This window comes from Ictalurus punctatus, chromosome 5 (assembly GCF_001660625.3).
Source record: "Ictalurus punctatus breed USDA103 chromosome 5, Coco_2.0, whole genome shotgun sequence".
In the NCBI taxonomy this organism is placed as follows: Eukaryota; Metazoa; Chordata; class Actinopteri; order Siluriformes; family Ictaluridae; genus Ictalurus; species Ictalurus punctatus.
The window spans coordinates 28,952,869-28,971,154 of record NC_030420.2 but is presented as its reverse complement, the minus strand read 5'-3'; the positions used below and the strand labels follow the sequence as shown (position 1 = coordinate 28,971,154).

The 18,286-nt window shown below is 40.6% G+C and overlaps 1 protein-coding gene across 1 annotated transcript in view; it reads left to right on the top strand.

The window, feature by feature from the left end:
- Positions 1–18,286, top strand: part of phf19 (PHD finger protein 19) — a 40,691-nt gene that overhangs the window by 9,927 nt on the left and 12,478 nt on the right. The window contains exons 3-12 of the mRNA XM_017468892.3: positions 517–598; positions 922–1,017; positions 3,210–3,304; positions 5,481–5,629; positions 5,962–6,057; positions 6,961–7,029; positions 9,021–9,141; positions 10,942–11,009; positions 12,440–12,589; positions 17,474–17,540. Coding sequence (XP_017324381.1) covers positions 517–598; positions 922–1,017; positions 3,210–3,304; positions 5,481–5,629; positions 5,962–6,057; positions 6,961–7,029; positions 9,021–9,141; positions 10,942–11,009; positions 12,440–12,589; positions 17,474–17,540 — 993 coding nt within the window. The remainder of the gene's footprint in view (positions 1–516; positions 599–921; positions 1,018–3,209; positions 3,305–5,480; positions 5,630–5,961; positions 6,058–6,960; positions 7,030–9,020; positions 9,142–10,941; positions 11,010–12,439; positions 12,590–17,473; positions 17,541–18,286) is intronic.

Here is an 18,286-nt window from a genome sequence, read left to right as displayed (position 1 = left end):
TGTTGCTGAGAAACTGCATTACCCCTGGCCTACAAAGCGCTGACTCTGGAGACTCCTCTCTTTAAACATCTCTTTCTAGAAAACCACTGATTATGTGAAGCGTCCATCCTCCACACAGCAGCTCTCTGGCATGGAATTGTGAATTAGGGGGAGGGGACTGTTTTTTGTTAGACAGAGAAATGATCCCCATTGATTTCTTTCTAAATGGTTTAAAATGACACATAAGATTATTATTTTAGGTTTCATTGTGCAGCCCTTCTCACTCTAAACATCTATATGCATTGTCTAAAACGTCCAGTAATACTCACAGGCTCATGAAGACCACGATTAGCTAGATCTGAACCTGAACTTGCGTGGTTGGATAACACCGGACTTAACGGGGTCCTCAGGATCATGGAGTTGTATAATGTGCACAGTGTACATACAGTTATACACATCTAGTGTATGTATAGCAATTAAGAGTGAGTCATTACATGGTGTGTGTGTGTGTGTGTGTGTGTGTGTGTGCGCGTGTAGGTTAGCGCTTCAAAGCAGAGCTGCTTCGTGACGTTTGAAGACAACTCCAAGTTCTGGGTGCTTTGGAAGGACATACAACACGGTAGGCAGCGACAAGGATTTCTTCCTCACCAACACTCTGCTGCAGTACTGGAGTCATGTCTCCTGTTTCCATGGCGCTGTGAAGACACGTGGAGATTTCTGTCACTTTAATGTAATTCAGGGCACTCGCATTAATTAGCGTTTTGTGAATTTCAGCAGGTAAATGTAACCTGGATGATCTGAGTGCAGGTGAATTATTGTGGCGTGTGTGTGCGTGCGCGCGTGCACTGACTGTGATGTACATGATGTGAATGTGTAATTATGCTGCATTGTGTTCTTTCTTTCTTTCTTTCTTTTTTGTTTCTTTTTTCTTTTGAAACTCAGCTGGCGTTCCGGGAGAAGAGCCCAAATGCTCCGTGTGCTCCGAGATGACTGTGGTGTCTGAGAATAAAATCCTTATCTGTGGAAAATGTGGAATCGGTGAGTCACTACTCAGCATCGAAAATGGAGAATAGTTCAGTGTGTGTGTGTGTGTGTGTGTTTTTTTTTCTTTTTCTTTTTTTTTTTTTCTTTTCTTTTTTCTTCCCCCAAGCCCACATTTGCATGAGGTTAGTCTGTGGAACAGAATTTCATCTATGCAAATATCAACCGATCAGATGCACCGAGAGCTACACGTCGGTGTGAAAGCATGTGTGACATGACGGTACAGTGTGATAAAGAAATCTGTAGATGAAGTTTAAAAAAGAATAAATAAATAGTGTACGTCAGAGAATATTCCTAAACAGAGCAAGTGTTCGGGTGCTTTCACATGTGCAGGAGGGTTGTAGTCTGTTTTGAATCGAACCCTGGTGTGTTTTTTTTTTTTCCCCCTCTTGGCCAGGTGAGAAAATGGCAGTGGCACCCAGATGCAGATTAAAACTATGTCTTAGTGAGGCAGTCTCTGTCTACTTCCAAGTGCAGTTTGATAGCACAGAGAAAACTATATGACTCTGAATTGACTCACCTGCAGAAGGTGAATCAGGCATGCTATGTATTTTGTGTTGTGATATATGTATATATATATATATATATATATATATATATATATATATATATTAGTAGTTGTGAGCCGCTAAGCTGACACATGAGTCCCAAACTGAGCCAAAGGACAGAGCTGTGTGTATGTTGCATGTAGTGTGAAAGTAAATGAACCAAACGTATCAATCTCGCTTTGGTTCAGACTCTGCAAACGGACGAATAGGCATGAAAGCACCCTTAGAGAAAATCTCCAAATAAAGCTGGCTCAGTATTATTAAATGGTAAAGGGAAATAAAACTAGCTAGTGAACAAATCAACAAATCTTGCTAGGCAAAGCTGTGGGGGATATCATCATGCAGAGGCGTCACCTGTATAACTAGATGGCCGTCTATGAACGAGAGATCGGGGAGTCGAGGATCACGATTGTTTGTAAATTGGTGTGTTGATGCATTTATGATGGGGTAAGGTGGCTTTACAGTGACTACATTTACATGGACAGCAGTAATCTAATTACTGACCTTATTCTGAATAAGACAATATTCTGATTAAGGTGTTTACATGAGTCACTTTTAGAATACTCCTTTCATGTTCCTGTTTTAAATGTTATAGAACATATCTCGATTAACGGCACACGTCATTACGTCACCACGCCACGCCGTCCGACGTTCCCTCCAGAATTTCACGCATCGACATACAGTTCGTCTTCGTTATGATACCGTATACAGTTTTGGGTGTTTTTATTTTTAATTCCACAAAAGCTTTGAGTGCAGTTAATTATTTGTCATGCTGTACGTGCAAATCGACGACTGCTTGAAACCGTGGGCTGCGTCCCAAACCGCGTACGTACCTACTATATAGTAGCTGAAACACATGTACTTGCCTACATGTGTTTCTCCTACCATACAGTAGGTAAGTACGCAGTTTTGGACGCAGCTGTGCTCTCTTGTTTGCCATAAAACGGTTGAGCACTGCCGTGTGTGTACGTGTCCTGTCACAAAATGCGGTGAAAACTCTCACACGACGTTAATAGTGTGATTAAGGTGTGTACATGTCTGTAATATACGTCGATAATGCGAGTAAAACAGGAATACTCCACACGTCTTAATTCCGTTTGTGTTTACTTCGAGTATGACTTTAATCGGATTAAGGTCATCAATAATCGCTGTTTACATGCTAGTTTCTTAATCACAGTATCGTCTTCATCGGGTTACTATTGGATTATTGTTGTCCATGTAAACGCACTGAGTGATGGTGGTTTGTACTGTTCACAAGTTATTAGTTTGTCATGTGACCAGGCTGAAAATTTTAGCGCAGCACTCGCTGTTAACCTCTGTCGTTTCAAAGATATAGGAAGACAATCAGTAAACTGGGACGGAGCTGTGGCATCATCATTCCGGGTAAAAATCCATGCAGTCTTCAAAGCAAACAGAGGAGTATTTTGAGCCTGGGTGATGAGGCAGAGGGGAAGACTGTGCTGCGTGTAATTGCTCACAAGGGAGTTGGCGCTCCCTGCACTCTCTCGGCATAGGGATTAGTTCAGACTCTTCGTATTTACAACGCAGAAGTGCCTCCGAGACCAGCAGCCTGTCAAATACCCTCAAATGTCTTCTGTTTGGTTTTTTTCTTCTTTCTCCGCCCTCATCCTCCTCTGACAGGCTACCACCAGCTGTGCCACATGCCGCAAGTGGAGAGCTCAGCTGACCTCTCGCCTTGGTTCTGCAGGAAGTGCATTTTTGCCTTAGCAGTGAGAGTGAGTGTATGCCTCGTGCCTTTCAGTCTTTTTTTGTTGTTTTCCTTACGATCGATCCAAACCTTATAACAACCTCATGACCTTATAGAAGCAGCATTAAAGGAACGCTCTTTATTGACTGCATCTGTAGTGTTATGGGTGATTACCGCAGACAAGAAAAACACGTAAAGGAAACATAAGGGCAGTTATTGGATTATCAGAGGTGAAGATGTGTACTGTTTAGTCGTAGCATTTTGCAATATTTGACCCTTTGCTACAGCCAACTACACTTTTTTTATGCTTCTTCAGGTAAAGCAGTAATTAGATTGAACATGAATAAAAATTTGCCTGATGGAAAAGCTAATTCATGGGGGGGGCAGGATGTGTATATGTGTATGAGAGCAGTTACTCAGAGATTCCCCACAGAGATACAAGACAGAAGTTTACCACACAACAGTGTTGGTGGTAATTTGGTTTGGTGCAGCTCAGCCGTAAAAACGATCAACAATACACTGAACAAAGTACATAAAGACCAGCACCAGAGCACGTAGACCGTGTGCTTACTAACCGCCTTCTCGAGTACCGCGAAGTCAAGAAAAATGCCCACTAAAAGCTGTGAGACATGTGGAAAAAGTGGCAACGAGGTAAAAGTGAATAAAAAGTCGGAATGAAACCCAGTATTCTAAAACACCCCATATTCATTAAACCAAACGGAGAAGAGGTGGTGTAAGTTTTTTGCTCGTATTAAAGACGGTTCTCCATAGACCTCGTCAGTAAATCAGCTCGTCACATCTGTGTCTGGAACTCCCAAGGTTGTATATTACAAACTCCCATGATCCTCAACCAACGACTTCATCACACGCTCTCCACTCAAGAGCATATCCCTTCTCACGATCACCTGCGGTCACAGTATTAGTTTTTTGATCATTACCTGCTTATTGCAGTTATCTAATTTATGCAGAATACAGCGTAACACCGACTATCGCAGCAAGCCTAGTGTTAAGTTATGCATGCGCATTTATACACACAAACATTTAATACATCAGGGCCCATAATATATTGTGAGAACAAGTATTTTGTTAGGACACATTACCCAGCCCTGTTTCCTAACACATAATCACAAACACTTCTCTCTGGGAAGTTCCAGCGATGAAAATGACTATAAAGATGTAGATATAATTATATAGCATGAACAATATAGAGCTTAATTTACAAATATGTACCTTTATTTGAAGAATTTTTGAAAGTGCTTTACAGATATAGATTCAGTGCACTCATCTGTAGTAACTGCTTCATCCTGGTCAGGGTCACTGGTGTAAAGATACACTCAGGCATACAGTGATTTTCATCGCTGCAAGTCACCAGACGCTGTACCACGAAGTTGCCAGTAGGTGTTCTTACTACTGGTTGCCACAGTAACATTTATCGATGGGGTGGAGCGTTCCACTTTTAACAACAAACCAGTTTGAGAGCGTTTGTGTATAAAATTCACCAGTGTATATATATGCATCATGTCTTACGAGATGAAGGGGAAGCAGTGTGTACCCTTTGCCATTGCAGCCATCTGTCTGCGGCGAAAGCGCGAGCGCCGTACTGGCTGGGTCCACGAAACAATTCAGACTCGCAGGCAGCACGACGGATCACGTGTGCTCTACTGTCTTCGCTCCCATTGGTAGTTGCTGCACCAAGTCGCACCAAATTTGCATAAAGTTTTACTTTTTTCTCAAGTTTGTCCCGTCACTGGACCGATCTAATCGCCAACAGCTGCTGCCGCTCGTGTCTCTGGAATTCGCCAGCGCTCGCTAAAAATAAATGGTCTCCGGTCGCTTTGTCGCTGCATGTTTTTGGAAGGTAGAAGGAAACCCGATCACCCAGAGGAAACCCACACAGACACGGGGAGAACATATGAGACTTCACACGGACAAATCAAAGCTCTGGATCGAAATAGGGGACCTGGAGCTGTGAGGCAGAATGTGCATTTAAAAAAAATTATAATTTAAATTAAATATCCACTAATGTTTGTTGGCCGGCCTGTGGTCTTTAAACCAAGTGAGTTTTGTGTAAACTGGTTCTTGGCGGTGGTAATTGCACATAATGTCACTACAGATGTGGAAGGGATTAGGTTGCTGGAGTAGTGAGAAGTCTTGGCATTGATGTTCTAGCTTGTTTTTGTGTGTGTGTTTTTCTGTCTTGTCAGAAAGGGGGCGCACTAAAGAAGGGCCCCATAGCTAAAGCACTGCAGGCCATGAAACAGGTGCTCACCTACAACGCTGAGGAACTGGAGTGGGACTCTCTGCACCGCACCAACCACCAGCAGTGCTACTGCTACTGCGGGGGACCTGGAGAGTGAGGATGCTACCTTTCTACCTTTGTTCATCACCTCCTCTTTCTTCATTCTCTCTCTTTTTTTTTCTGTGGTTTTCACTCTCTTTCTTTCAGTTCCTCTCTGACCTTGAACAGTATAGTGGCTCAGTATGCTCCCCCCTGTGCGCTTCCTTCTGATTCCCTCACACTACGTTGAGTGTATTCGCTCATGCTGCACATTCCACACTGTTTGATTTGGCTCAGCGTGCAGTTGAGCAGCTCATAATTGATTTATTAGATTTAGTCTGCGTTGTCTCGGTGATAAGAACACGCAGCATTAGGTCCCATTATCTTTTCTTTCCATCTCTCCTTAGATGGTACCTGAAAATGCTGCAGTGTTTCCGCTGCGAGCAGTGGTTTCACGAAGCGTGCACGCAATGCCTGCAGGAGTCCATGATGTTCGGAGATAGGTGCGTATCTAAGTCACGTGATCACAAGTTCTGCTTTTCAAAAAGATGACTTGTAGCACAGTGAAACCAAGTGAAACGCTTAGCCGGCTGGGATAAGATTTCTCCTGCTGTATGTCGGCTAAGTAATGTTGCGGGGGAATATCTGTATTGATCGTGTATGATTCGCACAGGATAAGTGATCTCTGTATGAATCACAGATAGGAATGTGTTCACATGTACACATGCGCCAAAAAAAAAAAACGCATACTGGCGTGCTTTAATACTGAAGAAAAAGCACGGAACATCTTTTCTTTTCCAGTAAGATGTAGTGGTATTTTGATGCACATGAAAGTTCAAATGGGATATACATTATGCATTATACATATACATGTGGGATGTATATTACCTGGGGTTATTTCTACTGGTCATCGTATAGAAGGTTAAATACGTAGGCGTAGGTTTTCCAGAGTGTGGGTGAAAGCACGGTCTGTAAAAAAAAAAAAAAAAAAATTACTGACATGACTGATTTAGTCAGGACTACAATCCCAGGGATGCTCTATTAATTATTATATTTCTCCACCTCCACATGTAAAAGGCCTTAAAATGGGTGTTTTTAAAATTTACCTTGTTTATAAAAAAAAGCTAGATATGTTGTTTTTAAAAAAAAAAGAAAAAAAAAAGAGCTGAGATAATGAAATGTTTTATGGAAAGCGTCCTGTGATAAGTGATTTATAACAGTATGTTCAGTGCAGTAGCGTACAAAGGAAATGGCATGCATTAGGGGATATTTGGAGATCATTGTGTTAAAATTGCTGTCTTGTGTATAAAACACCATTCATCTCCTTTCAGAGGCCGTTTATAAAGTACTCTCTGTCCATTTCTGCTGCTTCTTTTTTTTTTCCTCCCCTCCTTTTCTTTTCACAGGTTTTACTTGTTCATTTGTGCCGTGTGCAATAAGGGAGTGGAGTACATCAAGCGCCTGGCGCTGCGCTGGTAAGTGCTCGATTCTCCGAGATTCACGTATAGAATGTATAGAAGTGCTGGACATGGATCGATGTGGACAGGACTGGAAACACTGGAGATGACTCGAGCGTCCTGAGAAGTGTACAGACTGGGGAAAAATGAACGGAAAAAAACGGCATAAATTGTGTTCATAAGGTGTTGGGGGCGGAGTCATCCTGGAAGAGACTGTTCCCAACCGGATAGAAATGTTTTATCATGGGCTGAAAGTGATCAGTCAGAAGGGTTTCGTATTGATTGGCCATGATGCGACAAGTGGAGCCAAATAATAACAATCATGCCAGCAAAATAACTAAATACCCCCACTGACACATGTTTGTTTTTTTTCTTCCATTTGTTATAAGTCTGTATCATAGACGTTAGTAGAGGAATAACTAGAAAACTATATGTTTTGTTTTTGTTTGTTTTCCAAACTACAGTTTAATCTCAGAATGCCACATGCATCTTCATCTTCATCATTTTACTAGTTAGATGAAGGTCAGTTTATTGAAGAGCAGATTGCCGTCATGTTATAACGTTACAGCCGCTCTAATTCACATCACATATTGCAATTTTCCTCTTGCATTATCCAGTTAAAGAATGATTAAGCAGAATGATTAGCAGCTTTGAGATGAGCAGGAGATATATTTATAAATCCTTATTTATCGCATTTTTTTTCTTGGCTTTAATGCTGGGTTTTTTTTTCTTTTTTTTTCTTTTCTTTCTGACATTTAAAGTCCATAATGTCCATAACTGGATTTCATCCTGCGAATATCTAATGTTTTAAATGGCTTTAATCTCCTTGGTCAGAGAGGTTTTGGATTCTATCTAGCATGTAAACGATGATGTGGATTTATTGTGAGCTGTCCGGGAAACGTTTGATTTTGAAATGTTGGGTGGTTTAAAGAAGAACAAAAAATCCATCCTGAGTGAGGTGCAGTCTTTATAATCAACATCTTCAATGGTGTCCGATATTTATTTTATAATAATTCGGAGTGGACACTTTTAAAAAAAATAATAATAATTTTAACGACCAAATCCAGGAAATATTCGCAGGAGCTTGCAATTTCTCAAAATTAACACAGATTTTCCACAAATTTGGGCCAAAACTCATCACATGATGTCCTCACAATGCACATTCAGCCAATGCCCTCTTTGCTTCACATGAGTACAGCTAAAATGTCTCCTTTACCTACAAACATCTCTGCGAAAGAAAGTGCAAAACAATTTTGCCAATTCAAGTGATTTTCTGCAAAAAAAAGAAGCATAATTTTTGTCTGCAATAATTACACAAATAAACTCTGAAGTCCTGTATGGACTGATAGTGGTGCAGTGCGCTTAGCCTGCACTTCATTTCTACCGAAAGAGAGTGACGCAGCAGCGTTTTAGTCCTTTAGTCTGTCCAGCGCTCTCATCTCCTCATCTGTACTTTCTGCTCAAACAGAGTAGCTTTCATGTTAATCCCCACCGTCAAGACCATCATGCTTGCGACCTTTAAGATACACGACGTAATAAGGCGCAATTTTGTCGTTCAGCCGCGTTCATTCCGGAAATTTGAGTCTAGCATTTTCACCAACATCTCCGCTAATTCTGTGTTTTGATATCTCATTAAAATGACTTTGAGCGTCACTGGAAAATGGTGTGAGAAAGGAAGCGCATACTTGTTGTTATGTTATGACTCATGCATGAGATTATTAAAAATTGTCTCCTATTTAAATGCATTGTAACCGTGCTAGCAGCAACAGTGTCCCCGGGTGAATTCAGCACACCAGGCAACCGGTAACTTCTCACAGGAATATCGAAAATATAGCACCGACCATCAAATTAGCACCAGAATCTGTAAACATTTCTGTATAACTATATTTCTGTGGTTATGCGGTTCAGGGTGGAGTTTTCCTTTAAGTAATGTTAAAACGCAGCTGAATGTCTGCTGATTGCCTCCCAGGAATTTTGAGTTTTAATTCACTGTCATCATCTTTCATCAGGGTGGACGTGGTCCATTTGGCCCTGTACAACCTGGGAGTACAGAGTAAGAAAAAGTACTTTGAACTGGAGGAGATCCTCAGCTTCATCAGCAACAACTGGGATCATTTCCAGCTGGGCAAGGTCACACAGCCAGAGAGCGCTTTCATTACAGATGCAAAACTCTTCCTGACTCACCGTGTAATTGGTTGTCGTTTTGGCATTCGTTAACAGCCAGAAACTTTTGAGTACAGACAGTTGCAATCAGCGATCATCTTTGATGTGTGGAAAATGCAGTATGGAAAATGCAAAACACAAACAGACAGTCGTTTGAAAATTCAGTTCACCCGGTGCTATATTGAAAACACATCATTAACACTTTATTTTATGTTTTACTTTGTGAATTTGAAGACTGCAACACGCTCCAAAATAGTTGTGACAGTCGACTGTTTACCACTGAGTAAGATCACAATTTCTGTTAATAACACTTATTAAGCGTTTAGACTCTGAGTGAAGATACCAGTTGGTTAAATTTAGCAAGTGTAATTTTCCCCCTTTCATCCATTACGCATTTCTTCAGCTGCGTGACAGTGCAGGCCCTTCGTTGCTTTATTTTGCACTTCATAATGTGCCACACATTCTCAATGGGAGACAGGTCAGGATTGCAGGCAGGTAACGCTAGCACCCGCACTCTCTGCTTACGCAACTATGCGCTTGGCAGAATGTGGTTTGGCGTTGTCCTGCTCTGGATGGCAGCATAGGTTGCTCCAAAATGTGTACATATCTTTCTGATTAATGATGCCCTCACAGATGTGCAAGTTACCCATGCCATGGACACTGACACACCCCCATACCATGACAGATGCTGGCTTTTGGACCTGATGCCGAGAACAGCTTCCTTTTTGGCCCGGAGAACACGACGGCTGTTTTGTCCAAAAACTATTTGAAATGTTCACTCGTCAGACCACAAAACACGATTCCACCATGCTACTGTCCATCTGATGGGTGGCTGTGGCTCAGAACCAGTGTAAAGTCCTTTGGAACCGCTACGGTTAAAAAAGCGCTATATAAGTGCAGACCATTTACCATCTCAGATGAGACCGAGTCCAGAGAAGTGGGCGGCGCTTCTGGACCGTGTTGATGTACGGCTTCTGCTTTGCATAGTAAAGCCTTAACTTGCATCCGTGGATGCAGCGGCGAAATGTGTCGACTGACAAAGGTTTACCAAAGTATTCCCGAGCCCATGTCAGGATATCCATTACAGACTCAAGTGGTATTCAGCCTTGCCCTTTATGCACCGAGATTTGACCAGATTCCTTGAATTATATTGTGCACTGTAGAAGGTGAAATGCCAAAAATCCTACCGATTTGTCTTTGGGGAATGTTCTTCTCAAATTGTTGGATTATTCACTGACTCATCTGTTGGCAGATTGGTGAGCCTCGACCCATCCTTGCTCTTGAAGGACTAGGCCTTTTTTGGAGGCTCCTTATATACTATGATTAGACGATTCCCTCTCCTGTTTCACATCACCTTCTTATTTCAACTCGTCACATCGCGATTAGTCCTATATTGCCCCGTCCCAACTTTTTTGGAACATGTTGCATGCATCAATTTCAAAATAAATGTTTACCTTCCAAAAAAAAAAAAAAACTATGCTGTTGATTAACTAAAACATCAAATACCTTGTCTTTTATACTTTTTTTTGGTTTAAATACAAATCAAAGTACATTTACAACTCGCTCCTCTCTGTTTTTATTAGCTTTTTCCATACTGTCCCAACTTTTTCGGAATTGGGGTTGTACAATACATCAGTGTTAAAACTTGTCCCATTCATTCGTCTGTGTTTAAAAATGAAAGCTCAAGGTGCAAAGAGAAGGACGTGTCATGTAGCGCCACGGCGCGAGGTCTGTTTCTCACTTTTATTCTTTCACATGTTCCATCAGCTTGCAAACACTCCTCCCTCAGAGAGAGGCCAGCTCATCCTTGATGCTCTTAACAACTACAAAAGCAAGTAAGACACGCTTTTTTTTTTCTGTCTCTGTCCAAAGTGGTTGTCTGGACAGGTGGAGATCATTACTCTGATTTGTTTAATGAAGTCTTTAAAACTGAAACCTGCTCCATTTAAAATATATATATATATATATATATTTTTATTTCTAGGCACCTCATACATTAACCTGTGCTAACACGGATAAGATGTTCCTTTACGCTGTACTGAGAAAAGAACAGGGAACCTGTTGAGTCAAATGGCCTGACCGCTGTTAAATTCTTTTAATAAACATTTAGAACTATATACATATATAATATACCACAGCACTGATTAAATCTCACTTCTGATTGGTCCAAAAGTGTTCACTTTCTGTAGCAGTAGTTCTGTCTGCGATGCAAATCATAGGTTTATATTAATACACTTAATTAATATACTTGTGTATACACAACATCGTATACTTGTGTAAAGTAACAACTTATTCACAAAGACATAAATGGTTGAAACTCCACTTAAATGGGTTTTTAAAAACGGGTAAGCGTTGATTATGATCACATTGTCCACGAGAAGCCGTTATTTTAACATTGATGTAAAATGGCTTTTTAAGACATGGGACAGTTTAAGGATGGGGGACTTTGTGCTTTGCAGTTTCTCAGTAACATGACGAGAGAGGCTGGTGAGGAAGTGGCTGTTTAGGTGACGTCAACAGGACGTCGTTTCGTGGACGTTCCACAATATTTAATTTGCACAGAAAAACATTTGGAAACAGTATAAGAATAATTAGCACAAAAAAAAAAAAAACCTTGGGGTGGTTGATTATTTTCCAGATTAGAGATGTTCTACTTTAACAATAAACATTTTCGGATATTAGAAGAAAGTAGTCGTTCCTGTCAGTAGTAAGTAGTAGTTATGGCTGAATTCTTCCTCCTGAAATCTGATAAGGGCTTCAGTATGAGAAGGAATGTTTCTTCTTCAAACGACATGTCTTAGTTGTTACTGAAGGATTTAAATAATTACAGTCCTCTACATTTAAACGTATCTGAATATGAATAAGCGTAGGACAGAACAAACGTAAAAGTAGTGCAATTACGTGTGTACGTGCATCACGGAAGGTCAATTTCTCAAATTGATCGTGTATGTTAAGGTTTAAGATTCATTGCTACTCGTGATTAGGCGATGTCGTGAAATCTGATAACCAGCGATGTTGGACCAATTCAGAACACAGGACTAAAGTCATCCATCTCAGGTATCAGATAGGGGCTGAGATTGTTCGGTAATTGCGTTGAGTTACAGCAAGCTGTTCCCAACAATACATACTTTCCATTCTTCCTAATAAATTTCAGTTGTTCTAACTTGTGCTTTTTATTTGGACGCCGTATATCACCACATTCAGATTGATTTTCAAGGATGGAACAGAAATGCATCCGGGCTATAACGTGGAAGCGTTTGTTTAGGTTTCTCTGCGGAAAGGAGATCAAGAAGAGGAAATGTATCTTTCGGCTGAGGACGAGAGTTCCCCCCAACCCCCCCTCCAAGCTCTTTCCAGAGAAGACGCCAAAAAGCGAAGGACGCAGAGGCTGCAAGAAAGGAGCAACACGCAACGGGTGAGTGGCAGGGGTAGGCGATATGAGACAAATGTGATGATAACTGAATACGTTACAATGATGCGCAGTATGTTTCATGATTTATAGGTTTGCTGACAAACTTTCAGCAAAACATTGCTGTATTTAAAAAAAAAAAAAAAATTATAATAATTTAAAAAAGGCAAAAAAAAAATATGGACAGGATTTGAGCATCAAATTAGCAGCTTTCAGTCAGGTTGTGTGTGTGTGTGTGTGTGTGTGTATGTATGTGTATATATATATATATATATATATATATATATATATATATATATATATATATATATATATACACACACACACACACACACACACACACACACACACATTATATATGTATCTGTATATATATCTCAGAAAAGTGTATAGGGATGATATTCATTATGATGTCTATATCATGTTGTCATATTGTGAGAAGGCCTTCATAGAAACGCACTGCTGCACACGAGCATTCTCCAGTAAACATTTTGTTAATGGAGTGCACTTGATCCAGTCCTGGAGTGGTGCTTTCCACGCACATAGTGTTTCTCTCGCAGACGCACGCTACACTTGTTCGTTTTTCTCCAGCGCCTGTCGGTTAACACTCACTCACTCACTCGCACAGACAACCCTCAAACTCAGCAGTTTAGATAGGATGTGTTGTGTTTGCACTACACGCACGTAAAAGCTCTTCTCACGAAACGAAAAAGAAACTCCGTACGTGGCGTTTTTGCGTCTCGGCTCTGAAATATGGCTTGGGTCTAGAATATTAACCTCAGCTCTGGTTAAACATACACCTGTGTGCAGTATTGCAGACTGCAGCGCTTTATAATTGAAACGGTGCAGCGTGTGTTTACCCAAACACCTACGTGAAGCTCATCGTTTTCATCTCGAGTGAGAATATATGAAAATTTGTTTTATTTATTAGCATGGCTTTGAAGTTGTGATTGGGATTAAAGCGCCATGCGGGGAGGTAATTACGGCAGGTATCCCCCTGCTGGTTGATGCTCTTCTCCCAGCGGAAAAACCACTTCACTGGAAAAACCATTTCAATTCACGTGTTTTTTTCCCTCTCAGTTAGACATTTATTCTTTGTTTAGAAAAGCAGAGAAATCTCTCATCTGACTAATTGGCTTCTTTATTATATTTGTTTGGAATTATGTTCAGTGTGGTAATTTTAGACGCAGCGATAGGTTTGTACAAGCTTTTCAGACTCCTTTCTATCCACCACATCCAGAGTGGATTTAACACGGACAGTCACTTGGACCTTTCTCTGTATTTCGACGAGCCCACGTTTTTCAAATATTAGATTTCTTTAAAAATTTCTGACTATTAGGAGAAAGTAAACACAAGGGTTATGAGAGAGTGCAGGAAATATAATCCATCAGTGAGGATGTGTGTGGCTGCCTGCAGGTTATGAGGGCTTTGCTCTTTTGCTCACACAAATGGATTATTTTCTAATAACAGCACATCCTGAAGTGTTTATACAGCAACAATTTGCCAGTGTTGGAACTTTTTTATTTATTTCTTTTTTATATAATTTATATAAGAAACCACAAAGTGTTCTGTTCTGAAGACTTTCCCATCTCTGAGTTTTGCTGATGACTCCTTCCAAAAACAATTAAAATAAATAAAATAATGTTACATAAACATCTCAAAGAAAACCGGAGCATTTGTGGACGTGTCCGTCTGAATGAGCTGTTACTGTAGAAACGATGACGTATTCGGGTTAACACATGAATATAAACCTGAGATTTGCCTTGCAGCAATAAGTAGTGTCAGAGCTGCTCTTACAGAATTCAAGTGTTTGTCTCCCTGTGTGGTAAGAAGTCACTTAATTTAGGTGGGTAAACATGTCATGAATAACTCCTTGCTCGTAAGATTAAACCAATTTTGTATGTGGAGTGTGACTGCATGTAGAAAGTTATAAAGTTTTAATTGGTGTACTTCCTTCCCTAGAACACTGCACCCACGCACTCGCATACATTCAGCAGATAAAGGTTTAATGATTTGTGCCATACATGTCGCTTCTTGTTTGAAGAGTTTTTAATTATTAGTATGAAAAATGGCTTGAAAAAAAAATCGAGCAGTTAATTGAAATGCCCATCCCTGGTTGGTGCTTTTAATGGAAGCCTAAGACTAGTTGTTGAATTCAGTCACATGTTTAAAATCTGCAACTGCATGACACAAATTCAAAACTGTTACCCTGTAAGAATAAAGTAAAGGATGGGACTGGCATGAGAGAAAGTCTTCCCAAAATGTAGGGTATAGTTTTATCCAACCCTGTGTTCCAGTTTGCGTAATGTCCGTCCTAAATAGTATCCGAGATTAGAGTTAGTGTGTCCCAAATGGCAGTGTGTTGAAACGAGTATCCTAAGGTACCAGGGTGGTCTACTGTTGGCGGGAAATTTTGGAAGTAGGGATCCATGACCACTATTTCAGCTAATATTGCGTACACGCGAGTGAGGGAGGGCTTTTGTGTGACCGTTTGCTTTGGCGAGTTCAAAGGATGCATTTTCGAGAGGTGTAAATGAAATGTGGAAATGATATACGGGATAACGAACGTCACCGTAAGCAAGCGCCCTGTTGCATTTCAGCTTTTCTTCAGTGCGCGTAACTGGGCAACATCGTTCTCTTCCGTTACACCACGTGTTGGTTATGACCCAGTATGGCCCCTTGCACACTCTTTTGCTACCCAGTCAAAAGTATGTATGTTTTTCTTCACAAAAAAGTACATAGTTTTAGTGCATAGCATAAGTATGCCAATTGGGATGCAGGGCGTCTTTCCAACACTGGAGCGATAAAAATCAATCAATCCAAAAAAAAAAAAAACAACCTCAGAAATCATGAATAATACCAATGTCGAGCTTCATTTATTTCAAAAATATAACGTAATTCATATACTTTTACTGCATCAACAGCCTCCCTTAGGCTTGCATTTTAAATTGAGTAAATATTTTTCTCCCTTTCTCAGTGCTGGGAAATCTTGTTGTTAATCAGAGGAGGATAGAGATTAGGCTGAAAATTCCTGATGCGTTTCGTTAACGCGCTACCTAATCTATTGTCCCAGATATTATTTATAATCTCATCCGTCAGGTCTGTTGAAACAGTAGGAATGAATTATGTGTGTTTGCACATGTCTTCGTGTTAAATACTGCAAAGCTGCCAATCTTTACAGTGTAGCTGTAGAATTTGAGATGATTTTTTTTTTTTTTTTTTTTTTTTTTTTTAAACCTTTGCTGCAGCAATACAGGAGTCACCTGAAAACTATGCCTTTTCTGAATTCTTATTTATTTATTTATTTATTTATTTGGCTAAAGCAGTGGCCAGAGCAAACACGGATAAAAATTCAGTAGGTGTAAAAGCCAGTTCCCTGAAGGGGGAAGGATGGAGACACGTTTGTGTTTTAATTTTACTTTATCTCTGGGAAGTTAGACTTGTAAATTTGTGAATTTCTGTCTGTTTAAAATGAACAAAGGGCCGAGTATAAATGAGTAAAACGACTTGTCCATTGCGATTTTAATTTTCAGCAAGTACCATATAGGGCTTTCTTAAATGTGTGTGTGTGTGTGTGTGTATATATATATATATTAGGGATGTCACGATACCAAAAATCCAGTAGTCGGCACTGATACCACCAAAAGTACACGATACTCGATACCAAAGTCGATACCAGGGTGTGGTTTTAAAAAAGAAAAAGAAAAACTTTTTTAAAAATAAAATTAAAAACTCCTGAAGAACATCCTCCTCTGGCTGATACTGAAAAAAAGAGAGGGGGGTTGATATTTTAGTTATCAAACACTGTCTGACCATGACTAACAAGTGCTACGGTGCACTCCTAAACTCGTACACACACACACACACACCTTGTACTCTTAATGCAGGCATTAGTTTAAATTCACTGATATGGTGGCAGGACAAAAAGATTTATTAAAAGCATGAACATTTGAATAATTATTAGTGACATTAGAGTACATTTAGCTGACAGGACACGGGCTGAGTGGCGATGCATGCTGGCCCATTAGGAGGTAGTTTAAAACATTGCACTGTGTTAGCGTCGCTAACAAATAACAGGCTATCGCTAACATTACATGGAACATAAGGTTAGCTGGTTTCAAGGCAACAATGCCAGCTGCCTCAAACAAATATAATATAGGACCATCTTTCAGGCGCTTCGCCAAATTCCAGGTGTTTCCTCACTCTGTTTGAAATGAACGATAGCATCGGTTGCACACCGGAAACCGATACTAGCTTTCCTCTCTTTTCCTCTCAACGAGTCGGGGCAGAGCTAAACTTGTTAAGTTAAGCTAATCTTCTGTGGTTTTTCCCGTGTGCTTGTAGGCGTTCTTCTTTTTCTCCTTCACCACTTGTGGACCGACTAAAACACTTGCGCACATTTGCTGCCCCCATCAGGTCCAGAACAATTGTAACCTCATTACAAACAGTATTTACGCTACTGCAGAAAAACAAGTACTGTAGCATTTTAAGAATGTTGGTATCGATTTCATTTCATCCCCTTAAAAAAATTCAACTTTATTTATTTATTTTGTTAAAAGTTTGCATACATATGTATTTTTATATACTTTATACATGTGCAGCATCTGACATGCTCCCGGCTGCAGAGCGGACATGTACTTGTATAGATTTTGTAACTCTCAGTTGGTTGCTCATGAATCCAAACATTTCTGTCGGTAAAGGAGTTCAAGCACAAAACTGTTTTTGCTCTTAGCACGGAGCCGTCCGTTCTACTGACACGACCCAAGGCGTTTTATGTGATAAGTCTGCTTTCGCTCTCTACTCTCAAGGATTTTGTTGTTCGCGATGTTGGGACCTCTGAACACTGATGATTAAGTGAAAGTTGTTTTTGCTTTTGCGTCTCCTCGCTAGTTTTGGTCCTGCGGAGAAGCGGAGGAAGAAGAGATCTAAATGGCTGCTGGAGGATGCTATTCCCAACGTAAGCTCCGCTTCTAACCACCTTAGAACAGTGTGTCGTTGCTGAAGATAGAGTTCTTAGCCTGGCCTCTTTAACTGCAACGTTCTGAACTGGATTTCTGTCTGTATCAAACCCCAGAAAGACTTGTCTGCTGCAACCCTTGCTTGCTGTTTCACCGCTCTGTTTTCCTCTTTACGTTACTTCATTCGGGTCTATTGTGCATGACGGCATTGACTTTTTAAGCCTCACCCAACTCAAGTTCAATTTGATATTTGCTGCTTCCTCTTTAGAGCCTCGCTCGCATTCCGACATCCTTTTGCTCCTTTGCGATCTTATTTTCTGCTTCTCTCATCACACTCATGCCACACAGACTTTACATTTCATGTCTCTCTCTCTCTCTCTCTCTCTCTCTCTCTCTCTCTCTCTCTCTCTCTCTCTCTCTCTCTCTTGCTCTCTCTCTCTCTCTCTCACACGCTCTCTCTCGCTCTCTTGCGCTCTCTCTCTTTCTCGCTCTCTCTCTTACACACTAGCTTTCTTTTCTGTCTATCTCCTAAAGCGATTACACTTCGCTTCTAAAGCTTTTAATGACAAATCCCTCCGAGTTCCGGTCCTTAGGCCTGTTTTTCTTTAACAACAACCTCCTGACACATCACGCTAATAGCATAGAACAGCTAATGGCATCCCGAATGCCCTGAAACACCGAACTTCAAAGAGCGCGTCAGAGTTTGCAGTAATAGCACAGCCGACCCATTGTAGTAACAGTAATT